Source organism: Pelophylax lessonae (genome assembly GCF_965119305.1).
Source record: "Pelophylax lessonae genome assembly, chromosome: 4".
Classification (NCBI taxonomy): Eukaryota; Metazoa; Chordata; class Amphibia; order Anura; family Ranidae; genus Pelophylax; species Pelophylax lessonae.
In genome coordinates this window covers 484,173,817-484,199,146 of record NC_138771.1, presented here as the reverse complement: position 1 = coordinate 484,199,146, position 25,330 = coordinate 484,173,817, and the positions used below count along the sequence as shown (strand labels likewise).

General features: G+C 46.5%; 1 protein-coding gene across 8 annotated transcripts in view; it reads right to left on the bottom strand.

Moving 5' to 3' along the window:
- Positions 1-25,330, bottom strand: part of PLEKHA5 (pleckstrin homology domain containing A5) — a gene marked incomplete at its 5' end in the record, with an annotated part of 271,030 nt that overhangs the window by 113,873 nt on the left and 131,827 nt on the right. For all 8 annotated transcript variants that reach the window (XM_082255200.1, XM_082255201.1, XM_082255204.1 and 5 more), the window contains 4 exons: positions 6,839-6,911; positions 17,325-17,429; positions 21,409-21,526; positions 22,112-22,195. In XM_082255200.1, coding sequence (XP_082111326.1) covers positions 6,839-6,911; positions 17,325-17,429; positions 21,409-21,526; positions 22,112-22,195 — 380 coding nt within the window. The remainder of the gene's footprint in view (positions 1-6,838; positions 6,912-17,324; positions 17,430-21,408; positions 21,527-22,111; positions 22,196-25,330) is intronic.

Genomic DNA, 25,330 nt, shown 5'->3' with positions numbered 1-25,330 from the left:
TATATTGACATGTATTGTTGTCTGTCTTAGATTTTATGATACTTTGCAAATCTAACATATACATAGTGACTGGATCCTGAAGAAGCTATCTCATCAAAACGAGTTGATCCATAAGTTGATCATGTGATAAATTTTAGACATACATTGTCAGATGTATATGACTAGAGGAATTTATGTATTATATATATTATATACACACACACACACACATTTTATTGTTTGTAATTCCAATAAACATGCCATATCTTTTTATTTGTGGTCTTTGTTGTTGATATATAGGCACATTTAAATCCCCTTATCCAGCGTTTGGTAGATTTATTCCCATATTTGTCTTTTTTCCCTCCGTCTACCTTCCTATATACCCCTATGAGTTGCCTACCAACCTGGTTATACAACTATTTTACAATTTATCCCAGGGAACGGTGCCAGTCGATCTATAGTTAGACCATTTCTCTCCATACAATCTTCACTCACTATTTTTGGGATTACTGTCCCAACTTTCCCCCTTTTTGGAGAGTATGGTATGGTTAATATTACAGATATTTTTCCATTCATCCTTTTTTGTTAGATTGGAGAGATTAATATGCCTGTGTAGAGTTTATATACCATACACATGTGTTTAGATATGCATATTTTTTCTGCATATCTTTCTTCCCTTCCTCTTTCTCTCTCTTCTCTTCCCCTGCTCCCTTTTCCTCCCCCCCCCCCCCCCCGCTCCCTTTTCCTCCCCTCCTTTTTTTTTTTTTATTTATTTTTGGAATTGTGGGGCTTTGGCTGCATCGGACCACTGTCCTGACTCTTCAACTGTCTGGCGCCTGAGAGAGAAGGGAAAAGGGATAATCTGTTTGGATATATATCTTTCCTGTATTGGCGTTTCTATGGCATTTTCTGTGGAGGTCTATGCATTTGGTGCTGATATGCCGATTTGATGTTTTGTTCCTATATGTAATTTTCCTTTAGGGCTTTTTTCATGATTTTCTTTCTTTCCCTCACCTCTGATTGTGGTCGTCTGGATGCGATGTGTGTGTTTATGCCTAATCTTGGAGATAGGTAATATTGCCTGTTTCCATTAAGCTGCGTTTCATGGAGAGGAGGGGAGAAGTGAGCGTCATGCCCCTTTTCTCTCCCGACTCCAGTTGTGGAGTCTTGAGGCTGTGGCTGCTGGATGTTTCCATCTACCGCATCGCGGACTGCCAGCGTGTCACTTCCGGTTTTCATAACAGGAAGTGACAATGGAGTGTACAGCAACATCCTCCCGCATGGGTAGATTCATTCTGCTCTCACATGGTTTGTGCTTTACCAAGTGAAAGATAGACACTGCAAAACTTCCGGCTGTGGTAAGTTCTACCATTCATTTGATATTTGAGGCTTCCTTCTGGGACGACAGCCATGGAGACCAATTTTGTGCAGTATATTCTGAGCACTAACAAGCTGACCCCCCCCCCCCCCCCCCACCCCTTCAACCTCTGCAGTAATGCCGGCAGCACTCATATGTTTATTTCCCAAAGATGGCCTCTGGATATGACCAGGGCTGTGGAGTCGGAGTCAAGGAGTCGGAGGAAATTTTGGGTACCTGGAGTCGGAGTCAGCAAACAATGCACTGACTCCGACTCCTACTCCAACTCCAACTAAATTTAGATTGGAATTTTAAAAAAAGCAAGTTTAAATGTCGCAATTCACAAAAAGTTATAATTAATGACTTAGTATAAGGAAACATAATTGAGGAGGCCAAATTTAAAAAGGAAGAACTACAGAAAGTCCTGAAAAGACGTTTTGTCTTCCTTAAAATGGATGCATGCACACGTCACAGAGTCAATTATTTTGCTATTAATGTTAGATTTGTGGGTGAAAATAACAAAACAATAACACGGACCCTCAGATTAAAGGACACTCAGGCACATCACACCAGTGATTACCTTCAGAAGTTAGTGGAGGGTGTTCTAGAAGATTTTGAAATTACAAAGGAACAGATTTTATGTTGAGCACAATTGAGAAGATGAACGCAGATGAAGAAGGTAACAAACAGATATTAGAGTTAGAGGAAGACAGCTCTGCAAGTATTATAATTATTATTTCAGGGACTTATATAGCGCTGTCAATTTTCGCAGCGCTTTACATATACATTGCACATTCACATCAGCCCCTGCCCTCAAGGAGCTTACAATCTAAGGTCCCTAACTCACATTCATACATACATAGTAGGGCCAATTTTATACAGGATCCAATTAACCTACCAGCATGTCTTTGGAGTGTGGGAGGAAACCGGAATACCCGGAGGAAACCCACGCAGGCACAGGGAGAACATGCAAACTCCAGGCAGGTAGTGTCGTGGTTGGGATTTGAACCAGCGACCCTCTTGCTGCTAGGTGAAAGTGCTAACCACTACACCACTGTGCCGCCCATATTGGAGAAAGTTTAGAAACTGAAGAGAATGCTGACATTTTTTTTTAGACAACTATGTTGAAGAAGCATTGAAGCTTGCTACTATTCATCATATGCGATGTGCTGTTCATACACTGCAACTTGCCATAAGAGATGGATTAAAAGATCGCCATGCAGCTACGCTAATTGGCAAATTACAGCAAGTAACTGTTGCAGCCAGGGCCCCGAAAACAGATGCAATTTTGAAAAGACGTGCAGGAAAAGGAGCCATTTTGGATCAAACAACTCGCTGGGGAAGCACTTATTTAATGGTGAAGCGTTTGCTTGAACTTAGACTTCATAGAAGAAATGGACAATGAAAATCTTGCATTAACTGAAAGCCAGTGGACACAAACAAAAGAGCTGGAGAACCTTCTTTCTCACCCCTTCACTGTCACCAAGAGGTTGCAATGCGACGATCTAACCCCAGGTAAATTCCTCTTGGAATGGAAGAGCCTGTTATATCGCATGAACAAAAATGGAGGGTTAATAGCTGAGGGCACTGCATCTTCAATGATGAAAAGAGAATGTCTTTTGCTGGAAAATGAAATCTTGTTAGTTGAAGAAGCCATCCTTGTTCATCCAGAGATCGTTAGTGATGTGGCCAGAATAGTTACTGCAATGCCACCCACCCAAGTCAGTGTCGAAAGATTAATACATATTAATACAGAGGAGTCGGAGTCGGGGAGTCTGAGTCGGAAGTACAAAAAACAGAGGAGTCGGAACATTTATCTACCAACTCCACAGCCCTGGATATGACGCTGAGCATGTGCACTTTGCTTTTGGTAGCTGTAGGGAGCACAAGTGTCAAACCAATGTTTTGTAGAGGGGACTGGAATGGCATTTATCTCTAACAGTCTTTCTGTCCTGCAATTCAGCTTTCATACAGGGAACTTCCATAGCACAGTGTCTACAGAGCTTTTAGAACTGTCCCTTTCTAAATGACACTCCACACAGAGCAGTATGAACTAGAGGTAGGGAAGGTGTTTTTCCCTCCCAATCATTCAGCTGTGCATAATTTTTGAATGACAGCAAATTCAATTACAGTCTCTTTACATCATAAAAGTAAAGAAACTGCAGAAAACCGGCAGTCAGCAAGTTCTAGTGTTTCAGAAGCTGGCTGTATATGAAATAATGTAAGAGAATAAGCTGCAAATGCAGAAACACTGAAAGCACTGTTAAGTGGCAGAGTGACTTTTGCTGCACACAGGTCATACAGAGAAGCTGCTTCACTTTCACGTCATCAGAATCTGCTGCAGACATGACAAGATTTCTCCTTTCCTGGCATTTAGAATCAATTTTCTGACATAAAGCCATTACAGCCTGTGCAGTGCAGCCACTGGAAGGAGAGAATGCTGTATTTTCTGTATACATTTACTTTGCGGAGGCCAAGAGGGATTTTGGCCTCTGATGGAGCATGATAACCCGAGGCAAGAACAGAGGCTGACATTCAATTACTGCTCCGGAGTGTCAGCTCCCTTCGCACTAAGTCACCTGACCCCCCACCCCGCTAGCAATACAAAACTCAGGACAATTTGGAAAAAATAAACTCTGTTCGCCATAAAGCTCTATCTCTGCCAGCGTAATCATAAACACTTGTGTGCGACGGGGGATCAGTGTCCACCCTGCTGTGAGCAGAACACAATCTGCTGAATTACAGCAAGCAAGCAAGCATACAGAGTCAGCGATGGAGGTTGTGTGTGGAATACAAAGTGCCGACTTCAGAGGTGACAGAACTTTGCATCCCTCACTAAGTATAATGGCATAGTATAGGGGACCAGGAGCCACTGGGCATAACTGCACAGAATGGGTCACAGGTGAGCACCAGGTATAAATGGCAGAAAAATGGGGGATCAGTGCTGGCCAGGTACATCCACAAAATACAGTACATCACCGAGTATAATTGCACTGACTGGGAGACCCCTAAGTATAATCGCAAAGGACAGGAAGCAACAGTTATTAATTGCACAGAACGGGGGCCACCAGGTATAACCACAGAAACAAAGGGACTGGGAACCACCAGGTATAAGCACATAGAATGAGTGCCAATATAACCCCACACAAAATAGAGAACTAACCATTATATAACCAACAGACACACCAGATGGATTTACTGGCAGAGTACTTGCTGATGTAAAGGAATCATTCTAATGTAGCCGCCTCTACACTGCCTATTTACATCACAATTTTCCCTAGTAAATATCGATTTTGACAGTTTCAGGATTTAAAATAAGAAAATGACTTTCTGACCAATTTTGTCTGAAAATGTCCCTGTTAATTTACTCCAGGTATAATCAGTTATTTCCAGTGTAGGAGGAACCTTCCCATTGCTGCATTTCCTTACTGTTTAAGAAAACTTTCTTAATTGGACAGTAAAGTGGTTGGAAAATCAGAAGGTTTTTTATCTTAATGCATTAAAAAAACCTTAAGTGTGCAGCAGCCCCCTCATACTTACCTTAGCCCATCTCAATCCAGCAATGCTGAAGTAGTGTCATGGCTGCCCAGGACTCTCCCTCCTAATTGACTGAGAAGGCAGCATGGAGCTACTGGCTCCCGATGCTGTCAAAGTCAGTGAGCCAATGAGGAGAGAGAGGGAGTGGGGCGGCTCCGCATCTGAATAGACACTCACAGCAGTGGCTCGGGTGCCCCCATAGCAAGCTGCTTGCTGTGGGGGCATACAGCAGGGAGGAGGGGCCAGGAGCGCAAGCAAGAGACCCCGAGAAGAAGAGGAGGATCTGGGCTGTTGTGTGCAAAACCAACTGCACAGAAAAAGGTAAGTATAACATGTTTGTTATTTTTAAAGCAAAACAAAACTGAGACTTTAGTATGACTTTAAGAGCCGGTTCACACTGGGGCAACCTGTCAGGCGACCTGGTCACCTGACAGGTCGCCGTAGGTCGCCTGCCATAGAAGCTGTGGACCCGTTCTAATAGGAGCGACACAAGTCGCTCCAACTTAGAAAAAGGGTCTGGAGCTTCTTTGGGGCAACACGGATCGACCTGCATAGACTTCAATGTTATGAAGTCCGTGCTGGCCGCTCCGAGGTCGCCCCGGCAAGTCGGATCGCTCTAATGTGAACCGGCCCTTAGTGACTGGAGCAAATATAAGTGAATTTAGAGGCACAATTCTCTGAACTTCCCAATAAATCTATGTGAACCACATGCAATGTACTTGGCTAAGCTAATCAGATGATCTGTTTATTATTCCATTAACTTGGAGTTGCCAAACGCGTCTATCCTGCACAATGAAGGAGACTGTTCGCCTCAATATCACATTTTGATCTGTCACTGGAACACAGGCTCTATGTCTGGCCATAGGTGGGACAAAATTGGTAGGATTTGACAAAGATCTGACTAAAATCCAGAAAAAACAAAAAAAACAAAAAAAAAAAAAAAAACCATGTTGGGCTCCTAAAAGTGCAAAAAACTGATGGGGGTTTTTCATTAGCATTCATCACCTCTTAAACACATTCTTTACATGAGATCTTTCATGTAGAAAGTCATGAAATCCTCTAAACTTGTAATTTTACTGAGCTACTGTTCGCTGTACTACTGAGAAATGTGTGCAGTGCTCAGTATTTATAATACCGTTCAAGACCTCGGAACTACAAGACAGATGAGAGCCGATATGTCCACACTCACCTCAGAAATATAAGACAGATGAAAGTTCATAAGCCCGCATTCACCTCTGAGATACAACACGGATGAGAGCCAATATTTCCACACTCACCTTGGAGATACAAGACTGCCGAGAACCTATAAGTCTGCACCCTTCTCTGCGCTACAAGACTGATAAAAGCTGATATATCTGCACTCACTTCGGTGCTATAAGATGGGCGAGAGGCGGTAAATCTGCACTCACCTCAGCAATATAAGTCTGATAAAAACCTATAGGTCCGCACTTACCTCCGCACTATAAGACGGATGAAAGCTGATGTGTCTGCACTTACCTCAACACTATAAAATGGATGATATGTCCACACTTACATCGAGGAGACAAGACAGATGAGCGCCTATATGTCTGTACTCACCTCAAAGATACAGGACAGATAACAGAGGATACGTCCGTACTCTTCTCAGAGATACAAGACGGATGAGAGCAGACATGTCCGCAATTACCTCATAAATACAAGATGGATGAGAGCTGATATCTCAGCACTCACCTAAGAAATTCAAGACGGACGAAAGCCAATATGTCCACAGTCCCCATCGGCACTACAAGACAGAGGAGAGACCATTTGTCTGCACGCACCTCTGTACTACATGACAAATGAGAGAGGATACGTCCACACTCACCTCTGCGATAGAAGATGGATGAGAATTGACATGTCCGCACTCACCTCAGAGATACAAGACATATAAGTCTGCACTAACCTCGCAGATACAAGACTAATGAAAGTTTATATGTCCGCACTCACCTCGGTAATAAAACAGACACAAGTCCGACAGGACAAACCAGCGCTTCTTCCACAATTTCATCCCAGAATTCGCCTGAAAAAAATACACAATTGCTCCATTAACATATGCGCTTTAGGACATATTTATCACAATTAATAAGTGAGGCAGCACACCAGAAGAGCCCCAGCTCTGATACTCAAGGGGTTATTAAAGAGCAGATATGGAGCAGAGAGTATAGAACTGTCAGGGGTTAAAAACAACCTTTATGTAAGGGTGAAGGAGACCTTTTACCTGATCAATGATTCAATGATTAGGAGACAATAGGAAAACACCCCATATACAGCAGGTTCCAGTGACAGCTGTCAGAATTAATCTCCTCTGATTTTCCCCCCTCTCCTTCCGTTTTTGTCACCAGGACAGGCAGTCAGGGAAAATCTCCCAGATAGTAATCATACCAAGGCAGGAATCCTGACCTTCCACTCACAATCTAAAAGAGGGAAAGCAAAGTTTGGGCTGGACTTCCACTTTATTACACTTTGTCATACAGCAGACATAGGGTTGGACCAGAGGATTAGAGCAGACACGGAAATGAGGTCATCTCAGCAGGCCTTTCAAGGGTTAACAAAGACACAATGCTGACGCATCCTCTGCAGATGGCACAAGGTGACGCTTCCACTACTTCACTTTAATTAGCACCACGTGCAGTTCAGTGTCAGCTTTTTGTAACACATCGCAGAAGGTGTTTATCGAACACTATCGCTACATGTTAATTACACTGCTACATTAACTCCCGCAGTGCCAGATGAAGACTTCAGTGACTGTACATGACTGCTGTATGGTGGGGTTTCACTTCCTGCTGTATACTGTAACAATCATGATGTGTCGGCCAGCAGTTGAGAAATACCTCACAATATCAAGGATGGGGAAATTCAAACACTGCACAGCGCCAAGTATCCCATGACAGGTGGATGCACACAGCCTGGCTTCTCCTAAACTAAGGGCTCTTTCACACAGTGCAGTTCGTCGGACGTCGATCCGCCGATCCCCCGCTGAGCAGGAGGATGACAGCTGTTCTCCGTGCTGTGTGCACAGACACAGCTGTTCGGTCCTAATGCATCTCTATGGGGGAATCGGATGGGAACGGACCATCGGCCTGTTCTCATCAAATCCGCTGGACGGATGGAAAATAGGGTTCCCATCCGTCCAGATTGGACGGATCGGATGTCAAGAGGACATGTCTCCGCTGACATCCAATGCCCCATAGAGATGCATGGGGTGACCCTTCAGATCCGCCAAAAAAACGGACAGGCGGATCTGAACGGACCGGTCCACCTGTGTGAAAGGGGCCTAAGGGCTCTTTCACACGGTCCGCTCCGTAGGCGGATCCGTGTTGCTCAGCGGGGATCAATCCGCGATCCCCGCTGAGCCGGGCGGGTGACAGCTCCGTCTCCGCTTGCAGAGCGGAGAGGGAGGTGTCTCAGCCCCCGCTGCCCTCTGCTTGTCCGCTCTCATCAGATCCGCTCCGATTACTGAATGGATGGAAAAATAGGGTTTCCATCCGTCCAGATTTCAAGCACAGGATCGGATGCGGATGGCAGCGGGTGTCAGCGGAGGTGTCTCCGCTGACACCCGCTGCCCCATAGAGCTGCATGGAGGATCCGATCAGATCCGCCTAAAAAAACTGACAGGCGGATCTGATCGGATCGCCCGTGTGAAAGAGCCCTAAGGGTCCTTTCAGACGGCCGCTCCGCTGCTTTAGTCCGCTGCGGGACTTTTTTTTTTTTCACGGAGCGGATGGCATTTGTGTCATCCGCTCCGTGTGCCCGCATATCATCCCATCCGTTTGCGGATGATATGCGGACATAATGTAAGTATATGGCACTGCGGATGTCAGCGGATGATACCGCTGACATCAGATTTTCCTTCCTTTCCGTTTTTTACACGGATGAAAAAATAGGGTTCTGTTCCATTCGAAAAAACGGAACAGAACTGAAAGGAGGAAAATCGGATGTCAGCGGATGCCATTCACTTACATTATGTCCGCAAATCATCCACAAAAAAATAGGATGATTTGCGGACACACGGAGCGGCCGTGTGAAAGGATCCCTAGAGTTCAGGAGCCATTGTAATCTAGCAGAGAGGGACTGCAGGCTTCCAATGACAAATGCAGAAAAGGCTCAGAAAATCACAGCTGTAGCTCCTTAAACACACACTGGGAGAATTATCTGGATCTCAGCTAAATATTTTTTTTGTTTTATATGCCGGAACCAATTATTTAAATGAAAACTTCAGCAAAACAGCAAATTACAAAGCAAAAATACATCTTAATGGCTTCATCTTCCAAAATGCTTCAGATAGCTCTAGCACAAATTATTGTCACAGCTTTACAGCTTCCTGGTGTCACTTTTTCACTGGCCTGTCAATAAATCCCTGCCACGGCCCTACCTGTGCTCTCTTCCAGCTCCCAAAGCCCAAAAACGGAATTTTTGTAAAATCTTACCTGTAAAATTCCTTTCTCCGAGTCCTCCGACAGTCGCCGCCTCTCCATATTCGTCACTATGGGGTTATTGACCTTTGCTCCGTAGGAGTAGCTAGGCAAAAGAATATGTCAATATTAAAAGCTTTTAGCATATCCCACCCCCAGGGGGTGGTCCCCTCAGTCAATACCTTCCTGCTTCCTGTATCCATACCTCAGTTTCAGTAGAATAGCAGTAGAGTACATAAACAAACCCCAAAGAGGGGCGGGGGCGGCGACTGTCGGAGGACTCAGAGAAAGGAATTTTACAGGTAAGATTTTACAAAAATTCCGTTTTCTCTTACGTCCTCCGACAGTCGCCGCCTCTCCATATTCGTCACTATGGGGACGTCCCAAAGCAGTGCATACATGAGGGGTGGGAAACGCAGTCGCGCCTAAGGCAACGCCGGACCCACATCAGAGAAAGGAACCTTACCAAAGGAAGGAAACCAGCTGGGTAGCATGAAAAAACCTTGCTCAACAGGAGCAATAACCCAGGAAAAACAAATAACCCAGGGATAAAAACATCCCAAAACAGCCAAGGGCCCAAAAACAAGGGACCCTAAAAGGTACTGCCGCACTAAGAACCTTGCGGCCAAAGGAAGCATCTGCCGATGCCTGAACATCCACTTTGTAGAACTTTGAGAAAGTGTGAACGGACGACCAAGTCGCCGCCTTACACATCTGGGCCACAGAGGCCCGATGATGACAGGCCCAAGACGTACTCAGAGATCTGGTAGAGTGCGCCTTCACAGGCATAGGGGGAACTTTGCCCTTCAAAGCATATGCCTGCTCAATAGTCTGTCTGATCCATTTGGCGATGGTAGAAGCCGACGCCGCCAAGCCTTTCCGAGGCCCCTCAGGAAGGACAAAGAGAGAATCCGCCTTGCGAAAAGATTTAGTCGCTGACAGGTAAACCCTGATCGCCCGAACAACATCCAAGGAATGTAAATCCACCTCCTTCGGATGCTTAGGCTTTGCGCAAAGTGAAGGCAAGACAATGTCCTCATTGAGGTGAAATTCCGAGATCCTTTTCGGAAGAAAAGAAGGGTTAGGTCGCAAGACCACCTTATCTAAGTGAAGCACCAGATACGGAGACCTGCAGGAAAAGGCTGCCAACTCCGACACTCTGCGAGCCGAAGTGATCGCCACCAAAAAAGCGACCTTCTTGGACAACAGAAGCAACGAGATCTCCCTGATCTTTTCAAAGAAAGCATGTTGCAACACGGACAGAACGAGGTTCAAGTCCCATGGAGGCAAAGGCTCCCTCCGAGGAGGGACCAAGTGTCGCACCCCTTGAACAAAGGTGCTAACCAGAGAATTAGACGCCACAGGGCGTTGAAAAAGAACGGCCAGCGCAGAAATCTGACCCTTAATCGTGGCCAACGCCAAACGCTGGTCCACACCCGTTTGAAGGAAAGACAACACCCTAGACACAGAGTATGAGCGAGGGGAAAACCCCCTGGACTCACACCAGGCAAAATAGGCCTTCCAAGTACGGTAGTAAATCTTCCCCGAAGAGGCTTTTCTAGCGTTGATCAACGTATGAATGACCTCCGGGGAGAGACCCCTATCCTTCAGGACCTCGGTTTCAACAGCCAGGCCATCAAAGCCAGCGACTGTAAAGCAGGATGGAATATCGGTCCTTGAGACAGAAGATCTTCTCGAAGAGGTCGACGCCATGGAGCGTCGACCGCCAGATTCACGAGGTCTGCGTACCAAGACCGGCGAGGCCAGTCTGGCGCCACCAGAATCACCGTGAGCGGATCCGAGGACAACCTGCGAAGGAACCTGGATAGCAACTGAATTGGGGGGAATGCATACATCAGTCGATACTGATGCCACGGAGCCACTAACGCGTCCGACGCGTCTGCCCGAGGATCGCGCGTCCTTGCCACGAACCTTCCCACCTTGTTGTTCAGACGAGACGCGAACAGGTCCACATCTGGGAGACCCCACTTCGCGCACAACATCTGGAAGATATCCGGGTGGAGCGACCATTCCCCCTGGTCCAGAGTCTGGCGACTCAGATAATCCGCCTGCCAGTTCTCCACCCCCGGAATGTGAACCGCCGTGATTGCCGGGACGTGCGTCTCGGCCCAAGACAGAATATCGGCCACCTCTTGAGCTGCTCAGGCACTCCTGGTGCCCCCTTGGTGGTTGATGTAGGCCACCGCTGTGGCATTGTCCGTCTGCACCCGAACCGGACGGCCCTGAAGCCTGTCCGTCCAACGTCGAAGGCAGAGATTTATCGCCCGCAATTCCAGAATGTTTATCGGAAGGGAGGATTCCCCCTCCGACCAAGTACCCTGGGCGGACAGAACGCCCAGAACACCACCCCAGCCCGACAGGCTGGCATCCGTGGTGATCACCGTCCACGAAAGCGGACAAAAAGACTTGCCCCCCGACACCGCCGGGGACTGCAGCCACCACAGAAGATCCCTTCTGGTGCGAGGACTCAACGAGATCTGAAGATCCAGAGATTGTGGTCGCCCGTCCCACCTGGACAGGATCTCCACCTGGAGACCCCTCGTGTGAAACTGGGCAAAGGGAATCGCCTCGAAAGCCGAGACCATCAAACCTAGACACCTCATGCCCGTCCGGAGGGATGAGCACGGAACGTCCCGAAGGGACCTGACTTCGTCCTGAAGTGTCCTGAGCTTGTCTTCCGGTAGGAAGACCTTCGCCTGGACAGAGTCCAGGATCATTCCCAGGTAGGGAAGACGAACCGACAGGCACAGCGTCGATTTTGGGAAGTTTATCGTCCAACCAAACTCCTGCAGAGTCTGCATCGTGACGGACAGGTCCTTCACCAGACCCTGACTGGTCGCAGACCGAACCAGAATGTCGTCCAGATACCCCAGGACCGAGATACCCTGGGCTCTCAATAAGGCCAGAACCGGTGCAAGCACCTTGGTGAACACCCGCGGAGCCGAAGCGAGACCAAAAGGCAGCGCCACAAATTGGTAATGATCCTCCGCAATGGCGAATCGAAGGTACCTCTGGTGACCCTCGAAAATGGGGATGTGAAGGTACGCATCCTTCAAATTGATGGATGCCATGAATTCTCCTGGAACTAGAGCAGCCACCACCGAGCGCAGGGATTCCATGCGGAACTTGCGAACCCGCACAAAGCGGTTCAGAGCTTTTAAGTCCAGAATTGGACGTACCTTGCCCTCCTTTCTGGGCACAGTGAACAGATTTGAATAAAACCCCCGAAATCTGTCCCGATGAGGCACCGGAACCACCACTCCCTGAGCCCGCAGGTCCCGCACCGCCAGGTGCAGATCCCGCAAACGCTCCGGAGACAGTTGAAGATTTGAGGGAAAAAATCTGCCCGCCGGCCGAGAGAGGAACTCGATCTTGTAACTGGACCGAACGATCTCCTGAACCCACCTGTCCCGAACGCGGGCCAGCCAGGGTTGAAGAAAACCGAGCAAACGTCCCCCCACCCCAGAACTAGGTGAGGGCGTCCCTTCAGGCCGCATTGTTATGGGCAGCGGACCCGGACTGGCCGGACTTCTGCTTACCTGTCCACGGCTTCTTTTGGGAGCCTTGACCTTTGAATGGTTTGCCCTTATAGTGCGACCGAAAGGCACGAAAGGACCCCTGAGAGGGCCTAAACGAAGCATGCTTCTTACCTTGAGCACCCTTAGCCTTGTGAGACTGGGGCAAGAGCGTGCTCTTACCCCCAGAGATCCCCTTTATCAGCGTATCCAGGGAGTCGCCAAAAAGGCGAGATCCCGTATAGGGCAGATTAGCTAAAGTTTTGCGAGAAGATTGGTCCACAGACCAACATTTCAGCCAAATCAAGCGGCGTGTCAACACAGCCACGCTGTGCACACGTGCAGCCAAAAGGGATTACATCTAATTCTGCATCACACAAATACATGACACCCTGATGAATTTGATCCACCATAGCCAACGTTGTCGGCAGGGCAGAATCAGCCACCAGGACGCGCCTGAGCACCTGCGTCCAATCCGCGACAGCCTGAGCTGCCAGAAGGGAAGCAAAAATAGCTTTCAGCATGGAACCGGTAACCGAGTAAGTATGGCGGGCAAGAGACTCCAGTCTCCTGTCCGTGGGGTCCCGGAACACCGGGGTATCTTCCGCCGGAATCGCAGTAGATTTATTCAAAACCGCCACCGCGTGATCCACAGGAGGCGGCACACACCAACGTTCATCAGTGGCGGGCGTGAAGGGATAACGCAGCTTGAACCTACTTGGCACAGCAAAAGGCTTCTTTATATTGCGCCATTGTTCACTAACAGCGCGCTGAAAATCCTCAGTGTAAGGGAAAACCTGCGATGTTTTGCGTCTCCGCTGCGTCCCATAAGAGGCCAGGACGGCAGGAGGACATGGCTCATCCTGCAAATGCAGCGTTTGTTTGATAGAAGCAACCAATTCATCCATGATTGCAAGCTCTTCAGACGAGCCAGGGGGGAATCATCAACCCCTTCAACCTCTGCCTCCCCTTCCAACCCTACAAAGTCCAGGGACGAACGGGACCCCGATAAGGGGACCCCAGCCATAGCAGCCCCATCACCATCACCCTCTGAATCAGAGGAAATTGAAACTCTGGGCCGTTTTGTGGATTGAGCAGCCACAAGCATCTGTACCTGAGCAGCCAGATTAGCCACAATGGTAGCCAAATCGCCCCCTTCGGGGGAAGCAGCAGACCCTTGGCCCCCCACTAAAGTGGGAGGAAATTTGCTTTCCTGAGAATCCATGCCCCAGAAATTTACAGGAAAAAAAGGGGTACTGTCCCTTTAAGAGCGCGGCAGCACAGCCCACCGCACACACACAGCACACACCGACCCCCACAGGGAGAAGTACAACAAACTTAGGCAAGGAATACAGGAATAAGGAAAGGTCCCTCAGGCTGCTGCATCGATCGCTGGTCTCAGGGCAAAGGAAGTGATGTAACACAGACCGCTTCTATAAAGCCTATGGAAGGCTACACAAACATGGCCGCCGATGGGGGACTGTAAAGGCAGAGCATGCAGCGCTGACATGTGGTCTGAGCGATCGCCGCCAAAATGGCGGCGCTTGGCGCCAAAAACGCCGCTCTCCTCACACAGTAATGGCCAGCATATGCTATTAACAAAAAAATGGCGGACCGCAGCAGCGGCCGCCGCATGTATGCATAACATGTCTCACATCATGCCCCACAGCATACAGCCTGTCACACAGAAAAAAATACACCGCTTGCAACACAGCACAGTGCAGGATGGCCCCCCTCCTTGCAGCCCACAGAAGCAGCACACCAGACAGGGAGCCCAATAGTGTGTACAGAAATGCAGGGTTACACAGTCCCAGACTGACACCCACTAAACAGACAGGTCCCCACACAAAGTACACTTACCTTCTGAATGGCGTGGGGAGCCCGCCCAAGCGATCAAGCCGCTGCACAAACGACAGGGAGAGTCCCAGCCAGGACGCAGCAGAACTGCGGTGCGAAACCGCATTGCGTCCAGTGAGGTAGCCACCTCACTGCAGCATCCCTGCAGCGAGCAGGGATGGGTCGTTCACACATGCCAGGAAAAACACCTGACTGAACGCTCGATGGCAGGCTGGGAAGCCACTGGCCCACAACCTGCGACCAGGGGGGCCAGCCCGAGACCCAGCCCGCACGATCCTCTTCATCAGAAGAACTAACGCTGAAAAAAGTAACAGCTAAGTAAAGAGAGAAAAAAACACAAATAAAATCAAAAAAGAAGATAAAGGCTGAGACAAAAAGCCCTAGCACAGAAACAGCCTGCTACTCCTGATAGCTAGACAATGAAACTGAGGTATGGATACAGGAAGCAGGAGGGTATTGACTGAGGGGACCACCCCCTGGGGGTGGGATATGCTAAAAGCTTTTAATATTGACATATTCTGTTGCCTAGCTACTCCTACGGAGCAAAGGTCAATAACCCCATAGTGACGAATATGGAGAGGCGGCGACTGTCGGAGGACGTAAGAGAAATATGTTTTACTTTACAGTGCAACTTAACAAAATCTCTGATCGAAGCACCTCCCTCACCAACGGCAGTGATACACTCATATTTCTCATCGATTCTTTTAACAATCACCAATCAATTAGCTCAGAACGTTGGACTGATCAGATTACTCTTGTCTACAATTCTGGTCTGTGCTGGATTGAAAATATAAAACCACGGATCATAACAGTGCCAGCTTTTGTTTCCAATTTTAATTCAGTTTGGGTATAACACATTTCTTATTTGAGAAACTTAGCAAAAAATACTTTTTTAAAGACAATCTTTCAATCTGCAATGCAAACTGTCAATATCATTATAAAATTTCCAATTTCCAACCAGGTACAGCTTCAATATGACTTTTGACAAATTTGAAATATAGCTTCACTTAGGTTGAGAAGAAAAAAAAAAATCCCCTCTGGAAGATCTATTGCAGGGATTTTAACAAACTTTGTTTACATTGCGTAAACTGCAGGGATTTTACCAGATTCCTAACTTTTATTATTCTGAATAAGTAGCATTGTATGTCCATGTGCAAAGTGAATGTGAACAGCAGTCATTTTTTCATTAGTGATTAGCTGCTGCACTTGCAGGGTTCTAATGAGGAAAGGGACAGGGTTTGAATTCTTTTAGACATGATAAACCCTTTGGCAGTATCCCACCAAAACTGAAATGTCTCTTGTAGAGGATGCCCAAAATCTTATAACTGTAACTTAGTACAGACTTCTGGAAAAATCAGTGAGCCAATCACACAGGTAAAAAATTAAATGACATCTCTGGGGGGTGTTCTGTACACCGTGTACAGAGCGCCTTCAGGTTGCCATATTGCATTTTACAGAAAATGTCAGCGATTTGAATAGAAAAGGAAAGATCATTTTTAACAATGTTACAAATACAATAGGGCTTCTGTCCTGATTGTATGTGCTACCCCCCCCCCCCCCCCATGAATGTCGGGTTACCCTAGGGAATCTATAGGTACAGCTTACACTTTCATTTTATAACATCAGCTTTGTAATAGCAATACAAACAAGTTATTTTTGGCAATCCCATATAAGCTTACTTGAAAAATCTCCTTTCATGTTGTGTGTTCTGCCTGTCTACTGGCCATCAATTTTTCTACAACTCTCTGGATTCCCCGCATGCTCTGCAGCAACTCCTCGGCTGTTTACTTTTCAATTTCTAATGACTACATATCCCATGGTACCTTGATGCCTACAAACCGTTACTCCTGCTCTCAGCTCAATTTCAGAAGGCAAGCTCTGTGAAATGTGTGACACAGCAGTGCCTACTCACAAGGCATAGTGAATACTTGTCACAGAATTCAAGGAATTAAATATGTGTGGTCTTCACAAAGTAAGTTTACAAACTTCAAGATCATTCGGGTTAATAGCAGTAGGTCAGAAATAACAGAAATACAATGTAAAAATGAATATATGATTTACAATTTTGACCATAGATGTGCTTTAATAAAATCCTATTATTTATCTGGGGATTGTACCAATACATGTATGTCCTCTTGCACTCTGTGTCCCTACAGACTTACATGACAGAAGATCTCTGGTCTAAATATACCACCTCAATCAAGTCTATAGAAACTCAGTGTACATTTCATCACAGTAGATTTAAAAATTGGGGTGGCCTTCAGCTTGTGGTGGTGAAGGGGTGATTGGGGTGGTATAGCAGAGGGAAGCTGGTGTTCTGCCAGGTATGATATGAGAATACTGTTAATGTAGGCCAACTGGGTGTTCTTCCATTTACTATTATGAACAGGCATTGTACGCAGGACAGGGGGATGCTTTGCCAGTTGAGAATACAAACAGCCACTGTATGCAGGACAATGGGGGTGCTCTTCCCGTTAATATGAACAGCCACAGTACACAGGACATTGGGGTGCTCTGCCAGTTATGGCACCCTGTGTCTGTATTGTGAGCAGTGTCTCACATTCCCACCATCATACATAATGCGCTACCCCAGCAGCTCACAATCTATAAAAGAGACAATGTGGATACCTTCTTATAGAGCCAACCACGCATAGCCACCGGAGCATTGGGGTTCCTCTTTATAGAATTTGATCGTTTCCCAAAATTGTGGACTTTTCCAGAAGATCTAGAGGACTGGAAGAAAAGAGACACAATCTTAACATACTTACATTTTTTACAATGGAAGAGAAGAACGAGTCATTCTTCAATACACACAAAAGGGGACATCAAACAAATGGGCTACACAATTAAGACACTAATCCGGCTGCCTTACTGTTCAATAAATTCTCTAGGCAAAGTTTACAGTATATTTGTAGAACAGTGGTAAGTCATCGGCTTGAATCCCTAACATGAGACTACCTGCATCGAGTATGCATATTCTCAGTGTCATTGTGTTGGTTTTCCCCAGGTGCTCTGGTTTCCTCCCACACACCAAATACATGCTGGTAGACGCATTGGTTTCTGTCTAAACTGGCCTAAGTGTACGTATGCATACATGTGAATTAAGCAACTCACAGATGATTCCGTTTTTTCATTCAACCAGCTGGTTTAACAAAAAAAAAAAAGCTGACTCGGTTCCCCCATTTACACACTCCATGTGGATGGGGGAATCCTTCTTGTTGCTGAGTCATTGTATTTGGACAGCAGAGAGACTTCCCCGCAGTCAAAATACACTGATCAGTGTTGCAGGGAAAAAAATCGAACAGAGCGATTGTACAGAAGTCGATCGGTAGATCAACTTCTGTACAATTTCTCTGCCTATACATGGATCAAAATGCATCCAGTCCCTGCTGAACTGGCTGCATTTTGATCCATGTATGGCCAGCTTTAGGTACCTTACATTGTAAGCTCCTTGAGGGGGGAGACTGATCTGGATGCACAATATATGCAGGGGGCTATTTAAATAGTCAGTGCTATGTAAATAAAAATATTTGCAACCCCTGTGACTGGAATTCAGGGCAGTCAACTGCAACATATTACTGGGGATGAGACAGCTTTAGGCTCCATGTACACGGGACGCTGGAAATGGCCGTTTAGGAGCAGTTGGGCGTTTTTTTCAGAAGCCCCTGAACCCATCTACATTTTATCTTATCTGTCCATGTACACCAGGTCGTTTACAGTCATTTGCAGGCAGTTGCGTTCAGGGACTGTTTTTAGAACGCAATTATTTGCGTTCGAACGTGTGTTTCCCGGCGTTTCAAATGCACAAACGCGTCCGAACGCGTCTAAACGCGATGACCCGCGTTTAGCGTTCGCGTTTTTCCATTTTAAAGGGGAATAATTTTTTTGACCTCTAGGAACGCTTCTAAACGCAAACGCCCACAAACGCTGCTAAACGGACGTTTCAAACGTCCTAAAAATTCCAGCATTCAAAGGGACTTTTAACAACGTCCCGTGTACATGGAGCCTTACAATCTAAACTTCTAAAATGGGAGATGATAATCAAATCTTTTGGCACAGCAAGGCAACACTAAACAGAAACCCTGAGACATATCATGCAACAGAGTTACTACAAGATTCTTAAATTCCCCAACAACCCCACTGATGATAAATCTGTGGCAATTGTCTGCTTAGGCGCAGGTGTCAAAAATACAATGTAAACCTGAAACCACAGAGATTTTGCTGAACTGAGAGGCAGTAATTTCACTCTGTTACTCCAGAATATAATTTACATTCTTTTTACATGAAAAAGTTTTTTTTTTTTTTTATCCTAATGCATTCTCTGCATTAATAATCAGCTCCCCCCAGCAACCCCCTAAAAACTTACCTGAGCCGATCTCGATCCAGTCTGCAGCAGCTCTTCTCACAGGCTTGGCTGAGAGCAGGGGGAGCAAAAACCTGTAAGCAGAGAGCCGGGGGGTGGGGCCGAGTCACCGGGTCTGTCTGAAAAGCCTGGTTTGAGATGAAGCTCTTCCGAGTGCTCCCATAGCAAGAAGCTTGCTATGGGGGCACTCGTAAGGGAGAAGCAGACACCCACAAAGTGTGGCTCGGCCTTCGCCCTCTGCAGGGGACCCTAGAAGAGGAGGTTCAAAGCCGCTCTGTGCAAAACCATTGCACCGAGCAGGTAAGTATACATAAAAAAAAAAAAAAAAACATTTACAATCACTTTAGGTCCACATTATTGTGCATACAAAAGTGCCAGAAATACTGAAAAGTAAGAAACTCTGTTCATCTACTGACAGCTATCACACATGAGTGGGTGGAAGGAAGCAGCTCTTCCAGTATATCCAGTATATGAATGAAAAGCCAGCGCACACAGAGTAGAGGTAAAGCTGAAACGGATGACATTTACTTTGCTCTGTGTATTATAAGCATTTTTTTTTATTTTAATATATAAAATCCTTGTTTTTATCCTGTGCTGCATTTCAGTGTTTATTATTGTTGCTGATCTCCTTCAACCCCTTTGCAGCCACTTCTATATGCACTCCACCGATGGGCGCATGGCATTTCTCAGGTATCCTGATGGTGACAACAGTGGACCATGTCTGCGTAACATGTGAGGAAACAGCCACTTGTAGTCTCCATAAGGCAACCATATGACAGCAATACAATGCAGGAGAACAACGTGGAGACAGGGAGAGAGCGTTGCCACCATGAAATAAGTGCCTGAACAAGGACCTTCATGGCATGATCCCAAGGGATACATTTTAATTAATATAACCTATGGACAACTGACATATTTTCATGACATATAATGACTGAAAATGATCTTGAAAATGAAATTAACATGTTAAAGCTTCTGAGAGGTATTACTGACAGGGGTTTACATGTACCTTCAGGGAGGCTATAGGATTTTTAAGGTTTATTCCTTAGATGTCACTGTAAATGTGATAAACTAGAAATAATCATATCACTGTGAGAATGTTTTATGAATCACATCTCGTGTGTGTGCGTGTGTTGTGCTGGTGTGTAAGTAAATTTACAAACCTCTAAACTGTATGTAGAGAAAAAAAAGAACTATAAACAGCAAACATCTAATAAATAATATGTAAAGATTACAATAGCAAGATAACAAAAAAAAGAAGAACACCCCACCAATGCACTGTATGTTCAGCTCTTCATATAAAGAAGAAATGAGGAGGTGGGAGAGGGGCAACATATAGACAATATCAGGTACGCCGTATACCAAATCTCCCCGCGGGAGACCAGCTCTAATTATAAGTCTCTCTGTTCTCTATAAAAGAATAATCTGCAGCACAGGCAGAATAGAGGTGGGCGATAGAATAACAGAACTCCAATACATACTGCATAATATCCGGATTAAAGTAGGGATTAACCCTGTGTGAGACATACCACCAGGAGCCGTTATTGCATACATACTGGCCACCTGACCTCCAGATCCAATACTGCCAGATGCCATCAGCATGTACATACTGGTCACCAGCCCTCCAGATCAGATACAGTCAGGTGTCCTTTACCATATACAGACAGATCTGACCTCCATCTGTTATTCCATCAAGTTCAATCACCATGCGCAAACTGATCACCCGACCTTCAGGTCCAATGCCACTGGGTGTTGTCACCATGTACACACACTGATCACCTTACCGCCATCTTCTATACCAGCAAGTGTGGTCACTATGTACAGACTGATCACAGCACCTCCAGGTCCTAATACCGCTTGGTATCTTCATCATGTACATACATACCATCTGACCTCCATATTCTTTACCACCAAGTGCCATCACCTTGTATATACTAATCAACTCACCATAAGACCCTATATAAACGTGTCCTATATACTGATGATCTGACCCCCAGATCCAGTACCATCAGATGCTATCACCTTGAACATACAGATTACCTGATTTTCAGATGCCAATACTGTCAGGTGCCTTCACCAGGTACATATTGATCACTTGGACCCCCCCGTTCCTATACTGCCAGGTGCTGTCACCATGGACCGACTGGGCAACAGGTCTCCTGGCCTGTGTATTCCTCTCGGCACAGGTACAATCACTGTGACTTATTCGGTACAATAAAAACCCATTATGCCATACATCAGTGTACACTTCATGTCCCAGCATGCATTGAATTTTCATGTATGGGAGAAAGTGATTCAGTTAGTCAGGATGTCTCCTGACCCTTCCGCCATAATTTGGCAAACACTTACCCGGCTGGTGGGACTGGAAGGATTGCCTGTGGTGGTCAGAGCGTTACAGTTGGAAGTGTCACTGGTTATGCTGACAGCTCGGTCCTTAGTTTCCTGAGAGGTCATGGTAGAGGGAGTCCTATAAACAGAAAGGAAGAATATGAACTAGAGACACAAGAATAACCTCAGGAGGAAGTGGCTCTCTGTAATCACACAAAAGAAGAGAATTGTAAATGAGGAGTCACAAGATTATCACGAGGATATCCAACATGATGGACACCTTGAAAATCCTCCATGCCCAGAGAGATGGGGTGTGCTCGAAAATGTATTCTCAATGTCAATCTAAACACAAGAGACATCTGACAAATTTATGAATGTCCTCAGTTCACTATGTGAAAAGTACACTTCGATATTACTCTACCCCTAATGGTAAATATCCCAGGAACCAAATCATGACTCCGTATTCCAAATCTTTTCCATTGTGATTAATGAAGACATACAGTCTCCGGGTTCTTATTACCGTCTGACAGCTTCCAGACTAGATCCAGAATTGTATAAAAATTGTCATTTCCTCATCTAAGGTGTACAGAAGAAACAATCTTGCAATGTTTTAGGAGGACAAACCCAAATCACAAGAATGCTGTTACAGTGTATCATGACTGGTCACAGGAATAATTTTACAATGTATCAGGAGAAGTTACAGTAATGTTACAATGATACTCACTGGTCGTTTACCACAAAGATGCAATTGTCCTGGGAGGGCAGCCCCGTTACTGGGTGTTTACATGTCACTTTCCTCTCATTGTGGCTGCAAAACACAAAGAAAATAGGTTTTATTACAAGACATAAATCTTCTGCACTGACTTTACATGAGAACATCAGAGACTATTCAAGAACCGTTCAGAGATTATCCTCTGCTGTAAGGTGTGATTTCGGACTACTGCTATGGCAGAGTACACAAATTATAGCCTCAATAACATAATGGAGTTAATTTACTAATATACTGTGCACTTCAAGTGCAGTTGCTATAGATCTTAGTAAAGTAGGTGAAGCTCTGCTGATTTCTATCATCCAATCAAGTGCAAGCAAAAATTGGATTTTTGTCTTACTGTAAAATCCTTTTCTTTGAAGTTCATTGACAGACCCAGTCTCTGTCCTTCATAACAGTAGGCCTATACTGCCCCCTACAGGAGTAGGACACTAGGCAGAAAAAAAGTTCTGACTACGCCTATGGGCAGTCCCAGGAGGTATACTCCCTCTCTCTGCTATAGGATGTCAGTTTTGTAACAAAGCAGTGTCAGAGAAAACAATACCAACCCAACTCAAAATAGAGGGGCGGGTACTGCGTCCGTCAATGAACTTCAGAGAAAAGGATTTTACGGTAAGACAAAAATCCAATTTTCTCTATCGTTCATTGACGGACGCAGTTTCTGTTCTTCATAACAGTAGGGACGTCTCAAAGCAGTGCAATAAAACGAGGGGTGGAAAACGGCAGAAAATAATTCCCCAAGGCTGAACCATAGCCAACAAGGCAACATAGGACTCATCAGAACAACAAGATGAGATCCATCTAAAAAAAATAAAGTAAATGAATAAAACAACATTAAACACCCTCAAGGGAGACTCAGACCCCGTTCACACTGGGGCGACGCTACTTGCCGGAGCGACCTCACAGGTCGCGGTGCGCAGCTCGCACCGCGACCTCGGAGCGGCCGGCACGGACTTCATAACATTGAAGTCAATGCAGGTCGCTCCGGGTCGCCCCAAAGAAGCTCCGGACCCTTTTTCTAAGTCGGAGCGACTTGTGTCGCTCCTATTAGAACGGGTCCACAGCTTCTCTATGGCAGGCGACCTGTCAGGCGACCAGGTCGCCTGACAGGTCGCCCCAGTGTGAACGGGGTCTAAAACACCCTTAAACGTCAGCCTGCAAAACTTTTTTGCCAAAGGAGGCATCTGCAGATGCCAGTACATCCACCTTATAAAACTTAGTGAAGGTATGAACAGATGACCAGGTAGCCGCCTTCCAAACCTGAACCACAGATGCCTGATGGCGAAAGGACCAGGAAGCACTAAGCGCCCGAGTAGAATGCACCTTAACAGTGGAACCTGACCCTTAATTTAATAAGCCTGCACAACTGTCTAATCAATCTGGAAATAGTCGCAGCAGACGCAGGCAGCCCTTTTGTTGGTCCATCCACGAGTACAAAGAGCAAATCTGACTTTCGACTCAGTAGTCACCAAGTACACCCTGATTGCCCGAAACACATCCACAGTATGCAGTGCAAATTCCCTAGGATGTTTAGGCTTAGGACATCAACCTATGCACTTTCCTGGTGATCCAAGACGCCAACAGATCTACTTCTGGAGTGCCCCCACGAAGGCACAACTGCTGAAACACCACCGGATGGATAGACCATTCCCCTTGATCCAAGGTCTGCCGACTGAGGTAATCCGCCTGCCAATTTTCCACTCCTGGAATGTGAACGGTGGAGAGAGCTGGAACAAAGTGTTCGGCCCACCGAAGGATGCCTGCCACCTCCAAGGCCGCAAGGGCACTTCTGGTGCCCCCTTGTTGATTAATATAAGCCATAGCTGTGGGATTTCCTTCTAGAGGATTCTCATGTGGAATTGAGCGTACAAGTCCGAAGGGACAACCCTTTGCTGGACAGCAATAGCTGAATTGCAGCCTGGAGTTTTTGAAGCTTTTCCGGAGGAAGAAACACCCTAGCTGAGGACGAGTCCAAAGTCAGACCCAGATAATCCAGTCTCATGGAAGGGACTAGGGGCGACTTCTTAATGTTCTTAATGTTCAGAATCCACCCAAGCTCCTCCAGAGTTCTTATAGTGACCTCCAAGTTTGTCACCAGTGCCATGGGAGAGACTGCATGGAGAAGCAGATCGTCCAGCTAACTCAGGACCAAATATCCCCCACTGGCGTAACAACGCCAGGGCCAGAGCAAACACCTTTGTGAAGACCCGAGAGGCAGAGGCGACACCAAAGGGTAATGCCACAAACTGATAGTGATCCTCTCCCACGGCAAAATGCAGAACCCGTTGAGGTCCTGCACATATTGGGATGTGAAGGTAGGCATCTTTGATGTCAATGGAGGCCAGGAAGTCCCCCTGATGTAGGGAAGCCGCCATGGTGCGAATAAATTCCATCTTGAATTTTTAAACTCGCACAAAGCAATTCCGTGCCTTTAGGTCCAGAATTGCATGCACTTTGCCTTCCTTCCTGGGGACCGTAAACAGGTTTGAGTAAAAAGCCTGGAAACGTTCCGAAGACGGAACCAGAACTATTACTCCTTGTTGTAACAGGTCCTGTACCGCCTCAAAGAGAACCGTAAGCGATCTGGGGACAGTCGCACATTAGAAGGGAAGAACCTTACTGGAGGGATGGATCAAAACTCGATCTTGTAACCGGACCGTATGACCCCGTGGACCCACTTGTCTCGTATCCGGGCTAGCCACAGGTCTGGGAACCGGCAAAAACGTCACCCCCCCCCCCCCCACCACCAGATACGGGTGAGGGCGCACCTTCAGGCCGGAGGGGTCTTATCCGCATGTCTGGAGAAACCCGATTTCTGTTTGCCAGACAAGGATCGCTTGGAACCACCCGAGGGGGCCTTGAAAGACTTTGACCCCCTATCACTCGGCCCTGAGGGACGAAAAAACTTTTTGTGTGCTGAGAAGGAGGGACCCCCGTCTACGACGAGGGTCCCTACTCTTGTTAGCCTGTGGGAGAAAGGTGCTCCTACCCCCTGTAAGACCTTTAATAATGTCATCAAGGGTAGCCCAAAACAGGCAATCTCCTTGAAAAGGGAGATCAGGCAAGGCCTTCTTAAAGGTCTGATCCGCAGACCAGAATTTTAGCCAAAGTATATGCCGGAGGACCACTGCTGAAACCGACAGTCAGGTCACTAGAGAGCCGCATCCAGAGAGG